This window comes from Chanodichthys erythropterus, chromosome 24 (assembly GCF_024489055.1).
Source record: "Chanodichthys erythropterus isolate Z2021 chromosome 24, ASM2448905v1, whole genome shotgun sequence".
In the NCBI taxonomy this organism is placed as follows: domain Eukaryota; kingdom Metazoa; phylum Chordata; class Actinopteri; order Cypriniformes; family Xenocyprididae; genus Chanodichthys; species Chanodichthys erythropterus.
The window spans coordinates 17,069,779-17,094,427 of NC_090244.1; the positions used below are offsets into that span (position 1 = coordinate 17,069,779).

At 33.2% G+C, this 24,649-nt stretch overlaps 1 protein-coding gene across 1 annotated transcript; it reads left to right on the top strand.

The window, feature by feature from the left end:
• The first annotated feature begins 1,552 nt into the window (after positions 1-1,552).
• On the top strand, positions 1,553-22,737 carry washc4 (WASH complex subunit 4). Its single transcript, XM_067379240.1, has 33 exons — positions 1,553-1,682; positions 2,158-2,297; positions 3,223-3,276; positions 3,416-3,481; positions 3,965-4,010; positions 4,715-4,782; positions 4,868-4,950; positions 5,032-5,074; positions 5,163-5,266; positions 5,409-5,529; positions 9,308-9,431; positions 9,515-9,642; positions 9,730-9,890; positions 10,018-10,144; positions 10,290-10,415; positions 12,192-12,299; positions 12,378-12,524; positions 13,916-13,995; positions 14,104-14,209; positions 14,309-14,425; positions 14,613-14,781; positions 15,963-16,117; positions 16,195-16,269; positions 16,350-16,454; positions 16,798-16,932; positions 17,023-17,131; positions 17,484-17,550; positions 18,224-18,310; positions 21,312-21,459; positions 21,545-21,641; positions 21,722-21,918; positions 21,996-22,092; positions 22,176-22,737. Exons 1-33 carry the CDS (start codon positions 1,622-1,624, stop codon positions 22,244-22,246), a joined length of 3,522 nt encoding a protein of 1,173 aa, XP_067235341.1. The 5' UTR covers positions 1,553-1,621; the 3' UTR covers positions 22,247-22,737.
• The last annotated feature ends 1,912 nt before the right edge of the window (positions 22,738-24,649 follow it).

Below are 24,649 nucleotides of genomic sequence, written 5' to 3' on the forward strand. Positions count from 1 at the left end.
AGGGAGCAATGACATTTCCTCTCTCAAGATCCATAAATGTAACGTTACTAAAAACATATTTAAATCGGTTCATGTGAGTTCAATGGTTCAATATTAATATTATAAGGCGACGAGAATATTTTTGGTGCGCCAAAAAAAAATTTTTTTTAACAATATCTAGTGATGGGCCGATTTCATAAGACTGCTTCATGAAGCTTTCAGAGCTTTACGAATCGAATCAGTGAATTGGAGCGCCAAAGTCGGTTTGACACGTGATCCGAATAACTGATTCGACTCAAAAGATTCAAGCTCCGAAGCTTAATGAAGCAGTGTTTTGAAATCGGCCATCACTAAATAAGTCGTTATTTTGTTTTTTTGGCGCACCAAAAATATTCTCGTCGCTTTATAATATTAATATTGAACCACTGTACTCACATGAACTGATTTAAATATGTTTTTAGTACATTAATGGATCTTGAGAGTTTCAATGGCGTTGCTCCCTATTGGCCTCACTGAGCCATCGGATTTCATCAAAAATACTTAATAAACTACTTAATAAAAAATACTTAATACTTAATGTCACTGCATAGCAATGACACCTCCATAAAGGTACTAAAAACATATTTAAATCAGTTCATGTGAGTACAGTGGTTCAATATTAATATTATAAAGTGACGAGAATATTTTTGGTGCGCCAAAAAACAAACAAAATAACGACTTATTTAGTGATGGCAGATTTCAAAACACTGCTTCAGGAAGCATCGGAGCACAAATGAATCTTTTGTGTCGAATCATGATTCGGATCGCATGTCAAACCGGCAAACTGCTGAAATCACGTGACTTTGGCGCTCCAAACCGCTGATTCGACACGCTGATTCATTATGCTCTGAAGCTTCCTGAAGCATTGTTTTGAAATCGGCCATCACTATATAAGTCGTTATTTTTTTTTTTTTTTGGCGCACCAAAAATATTCTCGTCGCTTTATAATATTAATATTGAACCACTGTACTCACATGAACTGATTTAAATATGTTTTTAGTACATTAATGGATCTTGAGAGAGGACATGTCATTTCTCCCTATGGAGGCCTCACTGAGCCATCGAATTTCAACTAAAATATCTTAAATTGTGTTCCCAAGATTAACAAAGGTCTTACAGGTGTGGAACGGCATGAGGGTGAGAAACAAATGACATTATTTTCATTTTTGGGTGAACTAACTCTTTAATAGCAATGTTTTTATTTTTTACATTCATCGTAGATAATACATTTACATAAATGTAATACTTAATGTAATCTTCTCTTTTATTTGTTTTATCAAAATCACACCTTTTCATTATCATTCTCCCCCCAAAAACCTGTCCTCCGAACCTAACTCAAAAGTTAACTTAAAATGTAAAAAATATTACAATATTAAAATATATGAAACAACACAAAACGTAAATGTTTGGACATCCCGTCATTTTCTACGTGCTTTTATTATGCATTTCCCCCAGACGCGCAGACCGGAAGTTCGCTTCACTGTGCGAATCATGTGACTCCCAACACAGCCCCTCCCCTCTCTGACACTGTGCAGTAAACCCCCAAACAGACTGACCTAATGGCAGCTCTCTGAAAACACCAGTCTGTGTCGTTTCGTTCAGGATGGCTGTGGATTCATTATCTCCTGACTGGGAGTTTGACCGCTTTGATGATGGATCACAAAGTAAGTAACGCGCCTGTGGATGATATTGGCAGTGTGTACGAAGCTATGAAAGCTGTAAAGAGCCTGCAGCTAGCTGAATAATGTTAGCCAGCTGTCAGATGACCAGGGAAAGTGGCCAAGTTTAGGCACTCTGATTCGGTTAATGTGTGTGGGCTTTACTGATTTAACAAAAAGTTTGATAAGGAATACTTTCGCTTTCATTTGGAATTGTCTCTACATCAATGTATTTGAGGAGTGGGTTTCTTTTAATGCAAAAATAGGTAATTAATTTAATTAGCCTGTGAATTCAGTGCTCATAATATTAACTTGTTTTTATTCGATTAATATTATTATTATTAATATATATATATATATATATATATATATATATATATATATATATATATGTGTGTGTGTACTTAAAATTTCCTGTCACCCAAATAAGGAAGCTTTTATTGCTGGTTTTATGACTGTTGATCTGTTCCTTCCTGTGCAGAAATTCACACAGAAGTGCAAGTTAAAAACTATGAGAAGTTTTTAGAGGAATATACCGCTCAGCTTCAAGGTATTGAAGAAGCACTAGACGACTCTGTCGGAGATGTATGGGACTTCACTCTGGATCCCATTGCTTTGAAGGTGTTTATTACATCTTTGTACCACTGATTATTTCTTGTTGAATTGCATGTATTTAAAGGTTTAATTCACCCAAAAATGAAAATTCTGTCATTAATTACTCACCCTCATTTTGTTCGACACCCGTAAGACCTTCGTTCATCTTCAGAACACAAATTAAGATATTTTTGATGAAATCCGATGGCTCAGTGAGGCCAATAGGGAGCAATGACATTTCCTCTCTCAAGATCCATTAATGTACTAAAAACATATTTAAATCAGTTCATGTGAGTACAGTGGTTCAATATTAATATTATAAAGCGACGAGAATATTTTTGGTGCGCCAAAAAAAAAAAAAAATAACGACTTATATAGTGATGGCCGATTTCAAAACACTGCTTCGTGAAGCTTCGGAGCTTTATGAATCTTTTGAGTCGAATCAGTGATTCGGATCGCATGTCAAACCGACTTTGGCGCTCCAATTCACTGATTCGATTCGTAAAGCTCTGAAGCTTCATGAAGCAGTTATGAAATCGGCCCATCACTATATATTGTTAAATTTTGGGTTTTTTTGGCGCGCCAAAAATATTGTTGTCGCTTTACAGTGATTCAGTATTAATATTATAAAGCAATTATTGTGGCATTATTTAGTTTTTTTGGCGCACCAAAAATATTTTTGTCGCTTTATAATATTAATATTGAACCACTGTACTCACATGAACTGATTTAAATATGTTTCTAGTACATTAATGGATCTTGAGAGAGGAAATGTCATTTTTGTCTATGCAGGCCTCACTGAGCCATCGGATTTCATCAAAAATACTTAATTTGTGTTTTGAAGATGAATGAAGGACTTACAGGTGTAGAACGACATGAGGGTGAGTAATTAATGACATAATTTTCATTTTTTGGTGAACTGATCATTTAACATCACTCTCTTCCATACCAGCTCCTGCCGTATGAACAGTCCTCACTGTTGGAGCTCATCAAGACAGAAAATAAGGTCTGCAAATCCTTGGTTCAAGTTTGAACAATTTGTTCTTTTAGATGCTGCGGTTTACATGTGATGGCCTCTGCAAATACTGAGGTGATATTAGTGTGTTTGAGTTTACTTTTTGCTTTTTTCCTGCTCTCTTCATCAGGTGCTTAATAAAGTCATCACAGTGTATGCAGCTCTTTGCTGTGAGGTTAAAAAGCTGAAATATGAGGTAAGTTGGAGACTGGAGTAAACATGGAAATGGATATTATTATGGATATTATGAATAATGCTACAAAGATTTATATTTCGGTTGCATAGAAAGTTCAAAAGAACAGCATGTATCCTGAAAAAATGGATCTGTTTCCACAAAAATATGAAGCAGCACAACTGCTTTCAGCATTGAAAATAATCAGAAATGTTTCTTGTGCAGCAAATCAGCATATTAGTTTGATTTCTGAAGGATCATGTGACGCTGAAGACTGGAGTAATGATTCATCACAAGAATGAATTACATTTTAAAATATATTCAAATATTAAACTGTTTTTACTGAATTTTGTTCAAATAAATGTAGCCTCAGTGAGACTTATTTCAAAAACATTAAAAAAATCATACAGACACCAAACTTTTAAACAAATTTCTATAAAGTCAATTAATTTGATGTAAATTGAGCAAAATTGTTAATGGTTTTGTACTATTTTTGTCTACTTTTAGGCTGAAACCAAGTTCTACAATGGATTGTTGTATTATGGTGAAGGAGGTAACAAAAGTTGTTTTGGTTTTGCTATTCATTTTTCTGCCTGTCTGCATGAGAATCTTTAAAATTCAACATTTTTACCATTTTAGTTTTAGACTTTAATTTTCCGGAGTGTCTATTTGCACTAAGTGTAAATAGCGTCCCTTTTTGGCAAATGCTATATACACTAGCTCCGCCCACCAATGTCTGGTTGGGCCACTCAAGTTTTAAAAAAGATGTGCAAAATTCAACAAGTCTTAAGTGGCGTAGCAGTAGCGAGTAAGGCTTGCAGACCTGGCTTTTAACCTGGTTCAAATCCGCCTTTTGCCGAGCTCGCATTTATTTTCAATAAAAATGAAAATAACGTTCTAAAAGTGGAAATAAACTACGACCGAGTGTTTAATAATATTAAAAGTATTTATTGGGTAGGGTTGGGGAAGGGTTTTTATTCTCCTAATAAGGCAGCATCCATTTAATAATTTTAATAAATATTAAATACTAAGGTATTTAATAAATTCTAAGGTGCAAATAGTATCTGCCAATATAAAGTAAGAAAATGCTGCTATTGTCACTTAGTTTAAATAGAATATATTGCTATTTTCACTTAGTGTAAATAGCATCTATCACCTTAATTTTATTTAACTAACCTGTACTTTTTAATAATAATTAAAAAAAAAAGTATTACATAACTTTATTTGAGTTTATGACTCCATTTTGTTGGATTGCAGTGTCAGACACTAGTGTGGTGGAGGGAGAGTCTCAGATTCAGATGGGCCGCTTCATTTCCTTCCTACAGGTTTGACATTATGATTTTTTTTTTGCTTTCTGAAGAAATTGCTGAGCCCTAAACACTTTGATTTCTTTTGGCTTTTATGTAACAGGAGCTGTCTTGCTTTGTGTCGCGCTGTTTTGAGGTGGTGGTCAACATGGTTCACCAGCTGGCCGCTTTGTACAACAGCAGCAAGTGAGAAATGTAAAATATTCACATGTTATGTAGTGTTACTTCAATGCGGTGTTGCTGAATTATTTGTTTTTTACATCTCAGGGGTGCAACAAAAATCATTGAGTCCACAGGTGTACACTTTCAGGTATTTTTCATTTTCTCTGTCGTCTTCATGTGGTTCTTCACTGATACCTGACGTGTTGTATTGAAGCTTTCTCTTTGCCTACACTCAGACAGTGTATGAGCATCTGGGAGAACTTCTGGTGGTCCTCATCACCCTGGATGAGATCATGGAGAACCACGCCACACTGAGGGAACACTGGAAGATGTACAAAAGGTGGAGTGGGGCTATTTAGATGTTGAATGAATGTGAATGAACTGAAGACAAAATAAAGGCATTTATGAAATGTGTTTGTTTCAAATTGGGGTTCTCAATGAAGAGATTTTCTGATCGCAATGCCTGTGTTGTTTTTTTGAAGGTTACTGAAATCTGTCCATCATAACCCGGCTAAGTTTGCCATTCCGGAGGATAAACTGAAGCCCTTTGAGAAGCTCTTACTGAAGCTGGAGGGGCAGCTGTTGGACAGCATGATCTTTCAGGTCGGCACCATTCAGTTTTTTTGCATATTAAAATAAAACCTATAGCTGTAGTTTGCCTTTTTTTTTTTTTTGTTTGCCAATAATTTTGTCAGATAAACACCTTAACCAAGCTTAGTGTTTTGTTCTTCTCAATATAACATACTCCTCATATTTTGATGGCCATTAAAAACAAATATGCCCTCCAGACATCACTTTTGTGTGTGTGTGTGTTAGTGTGTGTTTGTTACGTTAAATTTATCTTAATATACAAGAAAAAAGTTTGAAATTATTTTGCACAATTTTTCAGTGCGCTTTATTACATGTGTTGGGTGTATATATGTATATATAACAATTATGTTAAAAATATTTAATAATATTAAAAAGTACAAGTTAAAAATATATGCTAGTGCCGTCAAATCGATTAATTGCAACTAATCGCATAGTTTGTAAATCTGTGTGTGTGAATATATATATAATATATATCAGTGCTTCCCACTCATAGACTTTACTTGGGCAGGCCGCCCACGTATAATAACGGCCGCCCAAGTATATTCGGAGACACATTTTTGCTTTTATTATTTTTATCCTCTCATACTTTTTTATCCGCGCAAGATAATGAAACCATTCGTGATCGATTAACTAGTCGTTTCGAACCTGCTCGTTATGTGTGCGTCAGAACTGTTTACTCCTGCTTACATTCAAACGAGCGCTGCATTTTGCAAAGTCACAAGGGGGCGCTGTTGCGCGTTCTACAAGCTCACGCAACAGCGCTTCAGACTCTATGTTCAGACTGCTTCAAAGTGATTCTCAATCAGTGAAAAGTGCAGACTTATGCCAAGCGATTGCTAATGAACTCAAGTTGATGAATTATTACAAAGTCTACTTTATGGCCTTTATATAAAATGTTTTAGACTATTGTAAGAATCTGAAGGATCAGCCTGCAATAGTACAGACATTTCAAGATAAGAGTACCAGTGTATTTTGGACTTGTTTATAATTAAAAGTCACACGCTAAGTTTTTTCTTTTTCTTTTGGGAATTATTGGTATTTTGATTACACAATAAATTGTATTTAATTTGATTTCCATTTAATTCATAGTAAATTATTATAGTCTCCCCCACAGAAAGAAAACACTAAGAACATTATTTGACACATATATTATTCATTTTATAAATTTTACTAGTAAAATCTGTGTCCCATTCACTGAGAGAGACACTATATGACAGCAAGGAGAACATAGGAGAATGTGAACCATTTAAATGCTGTAACTTTGCATAATTTACAATGCATAATAATGCATAATATTAGTAAGTAATTAAATGTAATATGTTATGTAATTAAAATTAATTTCAATAAATAAAAATACTGTTAAAAATCACACATTATTTGTTTGTCACATGTAGTAGACCATTTTTGTGCCGTGGGTAATAGGAGGATTTTTTGCTCGGCTACCACCGCAAGTATATTTCAAACCTGTGGGAAGCACTGTATATATATATATATATATATATATATATATATATATATATATATATATATATATATATATATATATATATATATATATATATACAAGTATAGTTTATGCTTTGGTATTGAAATTGGTGTTAAGAATCAAGAAACTTCGTACTGGTATATATATATATAACAAACTTTTATGTTAGATGCGATTAATCAATTTGACATCACTAGCATTTCTACATCATTAAAGAAACATTGCGGAAAAAAAATAAATAAAATAAATTAATATATATTAGTGCTGTCAAATCGATTAATTGCGATTAATCACATCTAACAAAAGTTTGTAAATGTGTGTGTGTCTATATATGTATATATACAGGTGCTGGTCATATAGGGCTGGGCGATGTATCGAATGCTTTTGTCACGCGCATTTCGTCAGTAAAGCCGGTTCCCTGATTACCGCTAAATCGGCATCACCTGCTTTCAAATGGAGCGGCATTTAATAGACAGAACCGTAGTTCACTGATAAGACACGCAATATCGCGCTCAATATCGACGGCGATACATATCGATATTGAACGCAATATTGCGTGTCTTATCAGTGAACTACGGTTCTGTTTATTAAATGCCGCTTCATTTGAAAGCAGGTGATGGCGATTTAGCGGTAATCAGGGAACCGGCTTTACTGACGAAATGCGCGTGACAAAATCATTCGATACATCGCCCAGCCCTATGGTCATATAATTAGAATATCGTGAAATAGTAAATTTTTGTATTGTAAATTATTTTAAAAAAATACTATACTAGATTCCCTACATGTAAAGTAAAACATTTCAAAATTTTTTTTTTTTTTTTTTTTTTTTTTTTTAATTTGTTGATTAGAGCATACAGCTAATGAAAGTCTAAAATCCAGTATCTCAAAATATTAGAATATTTCCATTTGAGTTTCATTAAATGACCATCCATACAGTATAAATTCTGGGTATCTCTTGTTCTTTGAAACCACACTAATGGGGAAGACTGCTGACATGGCAATGGCCCAGGAGACAATCATTGACACCCTCCACAAAGAGAGTAAGTCACAGATGGTCATTACTGAATGGGGTGGCTGTTTACAGAGTGATGTATCAAAGCATATTAAATGCAAAGTTGACTAGAAGGAAGAAATTGGGTAGGCAAAGGTGCACAAGCAACAGGGATGACCACAAGCTTGAGAATACTGTCAAGTAAAGCCGATTCAGACACTTGGGAGAGCTTCACAATGAGTCAAATGAAGCCGGAGTCAGCACATCAAGAGTCGCCACACTCAGACATCTTCAGGAAAAGGACTACCAAGCCACTTCTGAAACAGAAACAACGTCAGAAGCATCTTACTTGGGCTAAGGAGAAAAAGAACTAGACAGTGAACAGTGGTCGAAAGTCCTCTTTTCATGCCTGACCCCTGAATCTATGGGATATTTTCAAGAGACAGATGAGAAACAGTCGATCCAACAATATACAGATGATCTGAAGGCTCAGTAGTGCCTCAGCAGTGCCACAGGCTGATCACTTCCATGCCACTCTTCACTGATGCTGTAATTTGTGCTAGAGCAAGTCATTTGCTGTAATATGTGCTGCCGACCAAGTATTGAGTGCACAAATGAACATACTTTAAAGAACTTGAACTTTTCTGTTTTGAAAATCCATTTTTTGATTGATCTTAGGAAATATTCTAATATTTTGAGATACTGGATTTTGGACTTTCATGAGCTGTACGCTCTAATCATCAAAATTTATAAAAAAAACTTTTGAAATGTTTTACTTTACATGCAGGGAATCTAGAATATATGAAAGTTTCATTTTTAAAAATAATTTACAATAAAAAAATGAACTTTTTCACGATATTCTAATTATATGACCAGCACCTGTATACATATCAACACACAGACACACACACACACACACACACACACACATACATACATATATATATATATATATATATATAATATATATATATATATATATATATATATTTCACAGCTCATGAAAGTCCAAAATATAGAATAGAATATTTCCTAAGATCAATCAAAAAATGGATTTTCAAAACAGAAAAGTTCAAGTGTATATATATATATATATATATATAATATATAAACAGACTTTTATGTTAGATGCGATTAATCCCGATAAATCTATTTTACAAGTATCATCAACTTTTGTTTACTTTACTCATAAATTGAAAAACCCCATTGGAAAATCTTGAGGGAACCGCGGGTGAATGAGTCTTCCAGGTTTTGACGTCATCCCTGCACCCCTCTATATTGGTTAATACATTTTTTTTTCCGTTTTCATGCAGGCTTGTGTGGAGCAGAGGTTTGATAACCCGGGAGAAGGTGTATCGGTCTCCAAAAACGGTGCCTTTGCAGAGGAGTTTGCGTACAATATCAGAACCATTTTTACCAACGTTGAGTCCAAGCTTGGTTTGTATTTGTTTTGATTTCCTAATAGCATTAATGAGACTTCTCAGCTCTAGACAACTAACAACAATCCATGTGACTTGCAGGTGAGCCGTCAGAGATTGACCAGCGGGATAAGTATACGGGCGTTTGTGGCCTCTTTGTGCTACACTTCCATATCTTTAGGGCTGTGGACAAGAAGTTCTACAAATCCCTGCTAGATGCGTGTAAAAAGGTGAGTACACTAACTAGTGGGATTTATGCATGTCTAGATCTGCTCTTTCAGTCATTATCAAAACGATTTCCCCTCTCTCTCCTCTAGGTCCCTGCAGTGACATTAGCAGCTAATATAATCTGGTTTCCAGACACATTTCTGGTAAACAAAGTCCCCGCGGCAGCTAAACTACTGGACAAGAAGAGCATCCAGAGCATCCGCAGCAGCAGAGATGCATTCCTGCAGCAAAAGGCACAGACACTAATGAAGTAAGATATATTAATAAATGCCTCAACAATTCTTGGAATGATACATTAGTGGTCAGTGTATTTTATGCCATTTATAAAGATATACTTTAGGGTTCCTTATATTGACTGAATATGTTGCTGTGTGCAGGGACATGCAGTCCTACTACATATTTGTGACCTCCTGGATGATGAAGATGGAGTCAATATTATCGAAAGAACCAAAACCAGACAAACTATCTGAGGACTTGAGCAACAGGTGTAATACCTTTGTGCAGGTAGAGATTGAAGTTTTCTTCTTTTTCTGTTATTTTTTGGATGAAAAATGTTGTTTATATAGTTGGAATATCATAATCTTTGGAATTGCATTACATTTCCAGTGCGGTGACTGTTTCATAATCAGATGTGTCTGTGTTTCAACAGGGAATCCTGTACGCTTACAGCATCAGCACTATCATCAAGACCACTATGAATATGTACATGTCCATGCAGCGGCCCATGACCAAGACATCGGTGAAGGCCCTGTGCCGATTGGTGGAGCTGTTAAAAGTGGGTTGATGAGTCATATCAATATTTTCAACAGCAAATATTTTTAACATATTTTAGGAACTTTTTATTTTCGTATGCGAGCTTTGTTTAGTATATACTACAAATGTGGTACATTAGTTGTAGTATGCACAATAATTTGGACTATTTGGACTGTAGTAGTAGAAGTGTTCACTACATATCTTGTATATTGGCTGTGTCAACACTAATAGTAGTGTGCAATATAAATCTAGTATATTGTAGTGTGCACCATAATGCAGTGGTTCTCAACTCCAGTCCTCGGGACCCACTTCTCTGCACATTTTGTATGTCTCTCTTATCTGACACACTCAATTCAGTTCATGCAGACTCTCCTAATGAGCTGATGATCTAAATCAGGTGTGTTAAATAAGGGATACATACAAAATGTGCAGAGCAGTGGGTCCCGACGACTGGAGTTGAGAAACACTGACATAATGTACGCAATAACAGCAGTCTGCATTACAAATTGAGCATTATTTGTAGTGCTCACCATTTTAACACTGATATTGTGCACTACAAATGTAGTACGTTACTTTTAGTGTGCACAGTAATTTGGAAACTAACGATATGCACTACAAATTTAGTACATAATTTTACATTAACAGTAGTGTTCACTACATATCTAGTATGATGGTTGTAGTGTGCAAAAAATGTCAACATTATTAGTAGTGTGCACTATAAATCTAGTACATTGTAGTGTGCACAGTAATTTAGACAAAAATAGTAGTCTGCACTACAAATTTAGAGCATTATTTGTAATACTCACCGTTTTAACACTGTTGCATACTACAAATGTAGTACATTAGTTGTAATGTGCACAATAATAACAATATGCACTACAAATCTAGTACATCATTTTACATTAATAGTTGTTTTCACTACATATCTAGTATGATGGTTGTAGTGTGCATAATATAAAATATCAACACTAATAGTAGTATGCACTATAAATCTAGTACATTGTAGTGTGCATTAGAACATTAAACAGTAATAGTAGTCTGCACTACAAATTTAGAGCATTATTTGTAGTACTTGTGCACTACAAATATAGTACCTTATGTAGTGTGCACAATAATTTGAACAATGATACACACTACAAATCTAGTACAAAATTGTAGAAATGAATAGTAATGTTCACTACATTTCAGTAAGTTTGGTTTATTCTACACAAACATGTTAATACAATAGTAGTAGTGTGCTCTATAATTCTAGTACATTGTAGTGTGCACAATAATTTTGATATTAATAATAGTCTGCACAAATTTAGTGCATTATTTGTAGTACTCACAGTTTAAATGCTTATAGTGTGCACCAAAAATCTAGTATATTGTAGCCTGCACAATCATTTGGAAACTAAAATTGATATGCACTATGAATTTAGAGCATTATTTTCACTTTATTCATTTTATTTTTACATATCTAGTATAATTGTTGTAGTGTGCACAAAAATGTCAACACTAATAGTAGTGTGCACTATAAATCTAGCACATTGTAATATTAGTCATGCAAACTGTACTAGTAATGTACAGGCTGTACTAGGTACCAAGTGTACACTAGGTAGTATGCACAAGTTCTACTGTTCAGTAATAGGCAGTGTGTACTAGTGTTCTTGTTCCTTAGGCTGTGTGCACTAGGTCTAGTTCACTAGGCGGTGTCCATCATAAATCAAGTACTCTAGTTGTAGGGTGCATTACAGATCTGCTACACTATTGGTTGTGTGCAGTGCTCAGTGTTTATATGAGTGTTTGTCATGCACAGGCTGTGGAGCATACCTTCCACCGGCGCTCACTGGTTGTAGCAGATTCTGTGTCTCATATCACGCAGCAGCTGCAGTCTCAGGCTCTGGCCTCCATTTCTACTGCTAAGGTACAAACACACAACCATTTCACACACACCAGCTCTGTAGAGCAGATATTCTAATGATTGATTGTTGTCCTCATTCAGAAACGAGTGATCTCTGATAAGAAGTACAGCGAGCAGAGGCTGGATGTGCTGTCGGCTCTGGTTCTGGCTGAGAACACTCTGAACGGGCCCAGCACCAAAGAGAGGAGACTGATAGTGTCTCTGGCTCTCAGTGTTGGCACTCAGATGGTGAGTATAAATACACTGAGTGCTTTTGATCAAATTAATGGCCAATTCGTGACATTTGCATATAAACTATTAAAATAAATGTTGTTCAGAAGCCTCCAACATTTTGAACATGTTACTGCCAGTTTAGTTTACTGTTTTTGTGTTGCAAAATGACCATGGAGATTATTTTTAATAATACAAATATTTTATTTATTCTTTATTTTTATTTTTTTGATGTTCGTTGTTTTTGTTTTGTTTGTTGTTGTTTTTTTTTTACATTTTGTTTGATGTTTATTGTTTTTTTTATGTTTTGTCTGATGTTCATTGTTTGTTTTTTTTGTTTTTTTAATGTTTGATGTTCATTTTGTTTTTTTGTTCATTTTTTGTCTGTTTTTTATGTTCCTTGTTTTGTTTTGTTTGTTTTTTTTTTTACATTTTGTTTGATGTTCATTGTTTTTTTAATGTTTTGTCTGTTCATTGTTTAAAAAAAATGTTCTTTTTTTTGTTCATTTTTTGTCTTTTTTATGTTCCTTGTTTTGTTTGTTTGTTTGTTTTTGTTTTGTTGTTTTTTACATTTTGTTTGATGTTCATTGTTTTTTTTTTTGTTCGTTTTTTTTTTTTGTTTTTTGTTTTGATGTTCGTTGTTTTTGTTTGTTTTGTTTGTTCATTTGTTCAATTTTTGTTTGTTGTTTTTATGTTTTGTCTGGTCATTGTTTTTTTGTTTTTGTTTTGTTTGTTGTTTTGGGGTTATGTTTTGATTTTTTGTTTGTTTGATGTTCGTTGTTTTTTATTTGTTTTTATGTTTTGTTTGTTCGTTTTTTATTTTTATGTTTGTTTTTTCGATTTGTTTTATATTTTGTTTTGATGTTCGTTGTTTTTGTTTTGTTGTTTTTTTTACATTTTGTTTGATGTTTATTGTTTTTTTTGTTTGTTTCATGTTCATTGTTTGTTTTATTTTGATGTTCCTTATTTTGTTTGTTGTTTTTTTTACATTTTGTTTGATGTTCATTGTTTTTTGTTGTTTGTTCATTTTTGTTTTTTGTTTTGATGTTCCTTGTTTGTTGTTTTGTTTGATGTTCGTTGTTTTTGTTTTGCTGTTTGTTCATTTGTTCAATTTTTGTTTGTTTGTTGTTTGGTGTACATTGTTTTTTGTTTTGTTTGTTTTTTGTTTTTGTTTGTTGTTTTGGGGTTATGTTTTAATTTTTTGTTTATTTGTTTGATGTTCGTTGTTTTTTTATGTTGTTTTGTTTTGTTTTGTTCTTGGTTTGTTTGATGTCCGTTGTTTTTTTAAATGTTTTTATGTTTTGTTTGTTTTTTCCCGGTTTGTTTTATATTTTGTTTTGATGTTTGTTGTTTTTTGTTTTGTTTGTATAATTATTGTTTTGTATTTTTTTGGGGGGGGGTTTGCACAGAAAACCTTTAAGGATGAGGAGCTACTGCCTTTACAGCTTGTGCTGAAAAAGCTGGACTTAATCAGTGAACTTAGAGAGCGGTGAGCCCTGAATTTGTTCAATTAGTTATGATAAGCAGTAACTGATTTTGAGTCTGTGAGATCTGTGGCTGTGTTGTAAGTGCATGATGGGATATCCTCTCTCCTCAGAGTCAAAGTGCAATGCGACTGCAGTTTTCTGTACTGGCATCGAACCGTCTTCCCCATCTACCTAGATGATGTGTATGAAAACGCTGTGGATGCGGCAAGAATTCATGTAAAACGCATAGCACTATCTATCCTTAATGCTCACTTTTTTTTTTGTGTGTGAAAATGTTTTTTACATGTCATTTAAATATGCATATATTTTCTCTAGTACATGTTTAGTGCGCTCAGAGATTGTGTGCCCACCATGTTGCACGCCAAACATATGGAGTCATGTGATCAGCTGCTGGAGTGTTATGACGCTGAGATCATGGAAATCCTCAATGAGGTAAGCGGAGTGCTGGATGCATGTTTTTTGTAGTGTAAGAAACATGATGAGCTGTTACAAGTATTTATATAATAATAAAGCCATTTTGGGGAATGGGCATGATCAACCACCTATTTTGGAGTGGAATCTGGGTTGGGGGAGATAACTTCTTACAGTAGTAATTATGCATATTTTTTCTGATCTTTAGCACCTGCTAGACAAGCTATGTAAGGAGATTGAGAAGGACCTGCGCTTGTCTGTGCACACACACCTCAAACTGGATGACCGAAATCCTTTCAAAGTGGGCATGAAGGATATGGCGCACTTCTTCTCTCTCAAGCCCATTCGCTTCTTCAACCGTTTCATCGACATCAAAGGTAGGGCATGAAAGTCTGAATGCATGAGTTACACTAAATATAGTTTACATAATGAGTACTTTAAAGGGGACATATCCTACTGTTTGTCTTTTGTACCTGAAATTAGTTTTAATGTTAGTCAAGGTTTTTTCAAAAACAGTCATAAACAAGTGACTGTAAGACGGCTTAATTCAGACACTGTAATTCAGGGAAAATTAATTCAGAATTTTTTTTTTTACAAAATGTATTTTAGGCACTGCGAAAGTCAACTTGTTAAAATATTAATATATTTTTTAAATACTGTTTTATACGGAAGAGGATTAGGGCCAAGCAATAATAAAAAAGTAAAACCATCTCGAGAAAAAACTCGTTCAATTTCGAGAAAAAAGTCTAAATAAAATGTTGAGAATAAACTCGTTAAATTACGAGAAAAAAGTCGTTAAATTTCGAGAAAAAAGTAAATATAAGGTTGAGAATCAACTCGTTAAATTTCGAGAAAAAAGTCTAAATAAAATGTTGAGAATAAACTCGTTAAATTACGAGAAAAAAGTTGTTAAATTTCGAGAAAAAAGTAAATATAAGGTTGAGAATAAACTCGTTAAATTTCGAGAAAAAAGTCTAAATAAAATGTTGAGAATAAACTTGTTAAATTATGAGAAAAAACTCATTAAATTACGAGAACAAATTCGTTAAAATAAGATTTTTTTCTCGTAATTTAATTACTTTTTTCTCAACATTTTATCTCGACTTTTTTCTTTAATCTCGAGATGGTTTTATTTTTTTTATTATTGCTTGGCCCTAATCCTCTTCCGTAGTTTTAACACATTTATTTAATCTAATATTATTCATATTTCATTCTGTCTATTTTTTTCTGTTTTCTTATTTTTTTAAAAAAAATTATTATTTAATAAAATGTATTTTTACACATTTAATAAAATGTATTTTTAAATAATATAATAAAATGAATTTTTATTTTTATAATACTTCATAGTAAAACATTTTTTATTGAATCAGCTTTAGTAAGGTGGAAATATAAGTGTTATTCATTAATTTTTTGTGATGTATGTACTTTATTTTAGTAACGTTTGTATTTACATTACATTATTTTATTTTTGTGATGTCATAACCTTGGCTTGGGCTTTATCGCTGCCTTCTAAGCAAGATGTGTAAGATATTAAGATCAAATCCCCTGTTCCCTGCAGCCTATGTGACTCACTATCTAGATAAGACATTTTACAACTTGACGACTGTGGCTCTTCATGACTGGGCCACGTACAGCGAGATGAGGAATCTCGCCACACAGCGCTATGGGTTAGTCATGACTGAGGCCCATCTCCCCAGCCAAACTCTGGAACAGGTATGCACCTCACTCAACAGATCAGCTCAAAAATGATATGTTACATCCAGCCTCACATCACCGTCGGTGTCTTCTAGGGACTGGACGTCCTTGAGATCATGAGGAACATTCACGTCTTCGTCTCCCGCTACCTCTACAACCTAAACAACCAGGTAAGACTTTACCTGTGAAGTTATTGGTCTACAAATGTACTTGATGTGTTTGTGTAAAACATGTTCTCCATTGTGTGTAGATCTTCATTGAGAGGACCAGCAACAACAAGCACTTAAATACTATTAACATCCGCCACATTGCCAACTCCATTCGCACTCACGGAACCGGTATCATGAACACAACGGTATGTATGCGGGGTTTTGAAATTGCTTTTGAATGCGTGCTTGCTTTTTGAATTCACGTTCATGCGTATTACCACATCAAGCCTAACCATGTCCCTTTAGGGGCTCCGTAGAATCTGTTATTCATTTTCCGTGCGACTTTTAAACGGAGACAGCAAACTAATGAAGATGGAGAACGAGAGCTCTGGTGTTCTCAGCACTGTCAAAATAAAAGTGTTTCTGACACATCTGCCAAACATAAAAACATATTGGCCTATGCCGATAATTAAAAAAATGCTAAATCGGCCGATATTGCGATATATCGGTCGACCACTAATATTGATAGTCTGAAATATCTCACTGCAGGTGAACTTCACATATCAGTTCCTCCGCAAGAAGTTCTACATTTTCAGTCAGTTCATGTATGACGAGCACATCAAATCCAGACTCATCAAAGACATCCGATTCTTCAGGGAAACCAAGGATCAGACCGACCAAAAGGTATGTTGGTCTCCATTTTCATGTCGTTATTTCGTGAAGCAGTGTCATTTTCTGAAGACGTGTTCTTCTGTTTGTTTCTGCTGTATGCAGTACCCCTTTGAGCGAGCGGAGAAGTTCAACCGTGGCATCAGGAAGTTGGGTCTTACTCCTGATGGTCAGAGCTACCTGGATCAGTTCAGACAGCTCATCAGTCAGATCGGTAAACTTTGACTAAAAACACATTTGGAAACTCTTTGCTGTTGTAGTGTTCTCAACATCATGAGGTGCGTGCTGGGATTTCTTTCTTCTGTTGAACACAAAAGAAGATATTTTGAAGAGTGTTGGTTACCAGACGGTTGACTGTAGGAAAAAGTCAATGAGGTCCATCAGTTTTCTGGTTTCCAACATTCTTCAAAATATCTTCTTTTGTGTTCAACAGAAGAAAGAAACTCATACAGGTTTGGAACAACAAGTGATGACAGAATTTTAATTTTTGAGTGAATTACACCTTTAAGCAATCTGAAAGTTTTTATTATTATTGAAGCTTTTTTAATTCCCTCTCTTTCTTGCAGGCAATGCGATGGGCTATGTGCGCATGATTCGGTCAGGAGGGCTGCACTGCTGCAGTAGCGCTATTAGGTAGAGCATCGCTTTCTGCTACTACCATAAATTATAAATAAAGATGGACGGCGTGTCTCCACTTCCTTTCACTGTAGAAAAAAGAAGCCAAAATATCCCAGAAACGGTCGTTGCCGATTATGTCATTCGGCGCCAGAGTCTGCACAGTAGTGATCGTGAGGTGGAGGTCCCGCCCTACTCCCACTCCTGCAGACTCATTCGCAAGCACAGCTGTCAATCATGACGTTTCACTCCGTTTTTATAGCATCAAATAACCAAACTTATTGGAAAAACAAACACTTGAACATACTTCTGCATGATAAGAACTACCTAAAATGACAGAAGCATAATTGGATTCTTTAGTTTGCGACTTTGCGTCCAATTCGATTACATGGAGAGGGCGGGGTTTATTACCTATACCAGCCAGCCACAAGGGGGCGATGAAAATGTTTTGGCTTCACTTTTCAGGATGTGTGCAGCAAAATTGACTACTACACACACAGGTTATTTGACTTGAGACATTCAGATTAGTGTTATTAAACTGACTAATAGATTAATACTAGATAAAGTCGTCTCGCATAAAACTCGATGAGATAAAACGGACACACATTGTATGAACATTATAAAATATTCCTACAGAAGTCCTATAGGATAGAAGCATTTAGCAAGGTATTCCCACTGAAATGTGTTCCAGGTTTGTTCCTGATCTAGAGGACATTGTGAACTTTGAGGAGCTTGTGAAAGAGGAAGGCCTTTCTGAAGAGACGCAGAAGGCTGCCAGGTACTGTAGATCATAACTCACTCAATCACAGTCTCTGCCACCAGCCAGATTGTACACAATGTGGGAACTTATTATATGAAATTAATAATAAATAAATAAATAAATAAATGATAACAAGAATTAAAAAGACTAAAATAATAATATTAATAAAAATAATAATAATAAAATAATTATACTACTATTAATAATAAAGTATCAAAAATAAATTAGTAATTAATAATTGATAAATCATAACAACAATAATAATAATAAACACAACAACAATATTAATAATAATTAAAACATTCCAATAAACAATAATATTTAATATAATTATTATTGTTAGTTTTTAGTACTCATTAATTAATAAACACTAAAACATTATTATTAATAACAGTAATAAATAAAGCAAAAATTTAAAAATACTAAAACATTAATAATAATGCTGCTACTACTACTACTACTACTACTAATAATAATAATAATGATACTACTACTACTAATAAAGTAGCAAAACTAAATTAGTAATTAATAATTGATAAATCATAAGAATAATAATAAACACAACATTATTAATAATAATTAAGACACCAATAATAACAATAAACAATATTTAATATAATAATATATATTGTTAGTTTTTAGTATTTATTAATAAATAAACACTAAAACATTATTATTAATAATAGTATTCATAATATAATAATTCATATAAATAGTATTAAAAAATACAAAGTACTTACTAAATAATATTATGTGTGCATGTGCCCATGATTCGGTCAGGAAGACTGCAAAAATAAATTAGTAATTAATAATAATTGATAAACCATAATAATAATAATAATAATAATAATAATAATAATAATAATAATAATAATAAACACAACAACAATATTAATAATTAAAACATACCAATAAACAAAATGTAATATAATTATTATTGTTATTTTTTAGTACTTATTAATTAATAAACACTAAAACATTATTATTAACAACAGTATTAATAAATAAAACATAAATTTAAAAAATACTAAAACATTCATAATAATGCTGCTACTAATAATAATATTAGTAATAATAACAAAAATAATAATAAAATAATAATATTTAATATAATAATTATTATTGTTAGTTTTTAGTATTTATTAATCAATAAACACTAAAACATTATTATTAATAATAGTATTAATAATATAATAATATAAATTGTGTTAAAAAATACAAAGTACTTATTAAATAATAGTATGTGCGCATGATTTGGTCAGGAGGGCTGCAAAAATAAATTAGTAATTAATAATAATTGATAAATCATAACAACAACAATAAACACAACAACATTAATAATACCAATAAATAATATTTAATATTTTTTAATATTTTATTTAATTATAATTGTTAGTTTTTTAGTACTTATTAATTAATAAACACTAAAACATTATTATTAATAACAGTATTAATAAATAAAACATAAAAATACAAAAAATACTAAAAATTAATAATAATGCTACTACTAATAATATTTGTAATAATAATAAAAAAATAATAATAAAATAATAATAATGATACTTCTACTACTAATAAAGTAGCAAAAATAAATTTGTAATTAATAATAATTGATAAATCATAATAAGAATAATAATAAACACAACAACAGTATTATTATTAATAATTAAATCACCAATAATAACAATAAACAATATTTAATATAATTATTGTTAGTTTTTAGTATTTATTAATCAGTAAACACTAAAACATTATTATTAATAATGGTATTAATAATATAATAATATAAATTGTGTTAAAAAATACAAAGTACTTATTAAATAATATTATGTGCGCATGATTCGGTCAGGAGGGCTGCAAAAATAAATTAGTAATTAATAATAATTGATAAATCATAACAACAACAATAAACACAGCAACATTACTAATACCAATAAATAATATTTAATATTTTTTAATATTTTATTTAATTATAATTGTTAGTTTTTTAGTACTTATTAATTAATAAACACTAAAACATTATTATTAATAACAGTATTAATAAATAAAACATAAAAATTTAAAAAATACTAAAACATTAATAATAATGCTACTACTAATAATATTTGTAATAATAATAAAAAAATAATAATAAAATAATAATAATAATGATACTACTACTACTAATAAAGTAGCAAAAATAAATTTGTTATTAATAATAATTGATAAATCATAAGAATAATAATAAACACAACAGTATTATTATTAATAATTAAAACACCAATAATAACAATAAACAATATTTAATATAATTATTGTTAGTTTTTAGTATTTATTAATCAATAAACACTAAAACATTATTATTATTAATAATAGTATTAATAATATAATAATTAATATAAATAGTATAAAAAATATAAAATACTTATTAAATAATAAAACAACAACAATAAATACTAAAAACACTAATTGCTGAAATATAATGATGATAAATAATTACATTATTAACATTAATAATATTCATATTTATTGGTTATATTAATAACAATCATTATAATACATAATTATTACATAATTAATAAATAATAAGGGTATGTTTACACGACAACGATTTTTTTCCTTTTGCATTTTTTTGCATACAGACGACAACATGGTCAAAACACGGATCCGCGAAAATGACTGAAAATGCTGTAATATTCATGACAGGCCACTTTGTAAAGAAACTACACGCCTATAGACTGAAAACGTAATACACATGCACGTCATCACGTTTTCACAAATTTGCGGTTTTGTAGTTTACACAGAGACAATAACGTTATCGCTCCCAATAGTTGTGTAAATAAAAGGCCAAAACGCATAAAAAGTTCTCTGTTTAAAATAGTGTTGTGTAAATGGCCCCTCAATCATAAGCATGATTGATAATTAAACATACCAATTAAAATAAATAAAAAATTTGTAAATGATTAATTTCTAAAATAATAATAATAATGGTCAAAACGTGCCAATAATAATATATATACATATTTTTTTTTTATTTCAGCCAACTGGATTGTGTGCTTAGCGACCTGACTAGCAACTCAGCCGAAGGAACTGAGTACTTCAAGATGCTGGTGGGGGTTTTTGCTCCAGAGTTTCGCAGTATTAAGAACATGCACTTGAGGAACTTCTACATGATTGTTCCTCCTCTGGTGGGTCTTCAGATCTCAGATGTGGCAATCTCTTGCTAATCGCAGCATCTCTTGCACTGACGTTCATCTCTCTTCTCCCTCTCAGACTGTAAATTTCGTGGAACACTCCATCGGCTGCAAAGAAAAACTAAACAAAAAGAACAAAGTGGGAGCTGCGTTTACAGACGATGGTTTCGCCATGGGTACGTGTTCAACATGGTTAAAAACCTCAATGGTTTATTCGATGAACAATATATTCAAGTACCTTTCCCATGTTTTCCAGGCGTCGCCTACATCCTGAAGCTTCTAGACCAGTATCAGGAGTTTGACTCCCTCCATTGGTTCCAGGCTGTGAGGGAAAAGTACGTGAAGGAAATGAATGCGGTGGTGAAGGAGCAGAACGTTCAGTCCACCAGCCAAGATGAGAAGCTCATGCAGACCATGAACCTGACCCAGAAGAGACTGGACATATATCTGCAGGTGTGGGAGCATATTCACACTCTTCAACAGTGATGGTCATTTGCTTTGTTTATTCACAATATTCTCTCCATTTGTAGGAGTTCGAGCTGCTTTATTTCTCTCTGAGCAGCGCTCGGATCTTCTTCAGGGCTGATAAAACAGCAGCCGAGGAGACCCAGGAGAAGAAGGACAGAGGTTGGTTGATGGATCCATGATCTCTAGAACATCTTATGGTGACTTTTTGTCCCACAGACACTTATTTAAGCTCTTTTTTTCAGAGGAAGTTGGCAAAACTGGTCCTGGTTCCTCAACAATTGAGGGTTCTCCTGGGGAACTAAGCGGCAAGTGAAACTACGAATCATGGAGGTTATAAACATTGATCCTCCAGCCACTATACTTCTGTTGGAGTCTGTACAGCATCTTAAACTCGTTTTGGTGTTACACCACCTGCACTCATTAGACTGGAACTGACTCTGGATTTGGACCAGCAATTCGGTTTTAGACCATAATTGTTTTATATATCTACAATGACATGTTCTACCGCTGTTTTGCAAGCATCATGTTTTCGATAATGATGTGCTCATGTAAATTTGACAAATGTGATTGGTAGATGAAGGTATTTTAAAGGGTTAGTTCACCCAAAAATGAAATTTGTCATTAATTACTCACCCTCATTTTGTTCTACACCTGTAAGACCTTCATTCATCTTCTGAACACAATTTAAGATATTTTTGATGAAATCCATGATCTCTCTGACTCCTCCATAGACAGCAATTTAATTACCACATGCAAGGCCTAGAAATGTAGTAAAGACATTATTAAAACAGTTCATGTGACTACAATGGTTCAACCTTAATGTTATGAAGCGACAAAAATACTTTGTGCACAAAAACCAAAACAAAAATGACTTTATTCAACAATATCTTCTCTTCTGTGTCATTCTGCTACGCTATTTACGCTCATCGCTTCCAGGTTCTGTGTCAGAATGCTGGCTCATTATTGGTCGGTTCCTCCGTCAGCATCACACGCATGCCTCATGCTGCTCACGAGAACAGCGTCGGCCAATAATGAGCCAGCATTCTGACACAGAACCTGGAAGCGATGAGCGTAAATAGCGTAGCAGAATGACACAGAAGAGAAGATATTGTTAAATAAAGTCATTTTTGTTTTGGTTTTTGTGCACAAAGTATTTTTGTCGCTTCATAATATTAAGGTTGAACCACTGTAGTCACATGGACTATTTTAACGACCTTTCTGGGTCTTAAAATTGGTGGCAATTAAATTGATGTCTATGAAGGAGTCAGATACCTCCTTGGATTTCATCAAAAATATCTTAATTTGTGTTCTCCGAAGATGAACGAAGGTCTTACGGATTTGGAACGACATGAGGGTGAGTAATTAATGACAGAATTTGCATTTTTGGGTGAACTAACCCTTTAAAATCCTCTTGAATATTAGGCACAAGTAATTTTATATGATAAAAGAACTGAATAATGAATGTTGAAGATTAGTTGACTCAAAACTAAAAATTCTGCTATCATTTATTCACCCTCATGTCATTTCAAATCCATATTACTTTTGTTTTTTTTATCAATACAATGAAAGTCAATGGGGACCGACAGCGTTATTTTGGACCTCATTTACTTTCATTATATGGACAAAAACGGTTCCACAAAAAGGTCCCGTCCTACTCAAATTCATATAGGTTTGGAACAGCATGAGAATAAATGATGACAGACCCTTTTTTTTGGTATCATTTGAATGTTGATTTATGGAAACTAGAATGCTTTTTTCTTCTGTCAAAGAGTACTAATGTACTTTAATAATGCCCATTTTTGAAACGTGACATGTATAATATCAAACGTAGCACACGAACATGTTCTGTTTAATCTGTTTGTGCTACTTAAAAAGTGTCTGACACCCTTTGAGCACTGTGATGGAGGAAGTTGAATTGCACTTGCCTTAAAGCTGCTGCTGTCTTACAGTATTCATAGTGATCGAAAAGCGCACTACACAGCAGTTTCTTCACATCAGTGACATTCCCTCTGACTTTTCTTGTCCATTTTGACCGTTTGTAAGTAGTTTGTGTGTATTAACCATTAACCTCAAGGCATCTTTATTAAAAGACTTGGGAAACAAAACAAAAAAAAGCAAACCGTCTGCTCAAGTGAAACAGGAAATGTTAGATTTAGCCATGCATTACAGAGAGATCACACACAGCATGCTGGTACCGAAACGTGCGGTTTCACCCACACAACCCCTTCCCATACAGAGTCCAAACACTGGTTCAGGAAAGCCGTTCTGCTTTATTACAAAGAAAGGGAGCCTTAAAGGTGGTCAGAAAATACAAGATTGGTCTGTTTTTCGTACTATCGGTTTTCCCTTTCCTACGAAATGCTTCTATTCAAATAGCTGCAGCTGAAATGTGTCCACCCCCTTGGTTTTTGCGCAATACAGATGTCCTTGGTAGGCCTTCCGTGTCGCCTTTATTCATTTAGTTGAATTGGTCTTTAAGTGCACAGGGTAACAAACGTGATTCCCCGTCTGGCAGCTTAACATACTGTTGACTAATTTTTTTTGTCTTTTGCATTTTTGCTTCTACCACATAATGCCATTTCTGTTTTACCTCCTAAAAACGAGGTCAAGCATAGTTACTTCTTCCAAAATAGACGTAATGTATATATATATATAGATACATCTATCTATATATATCATATATATACACATTCATACATACATATCTTTATTCATG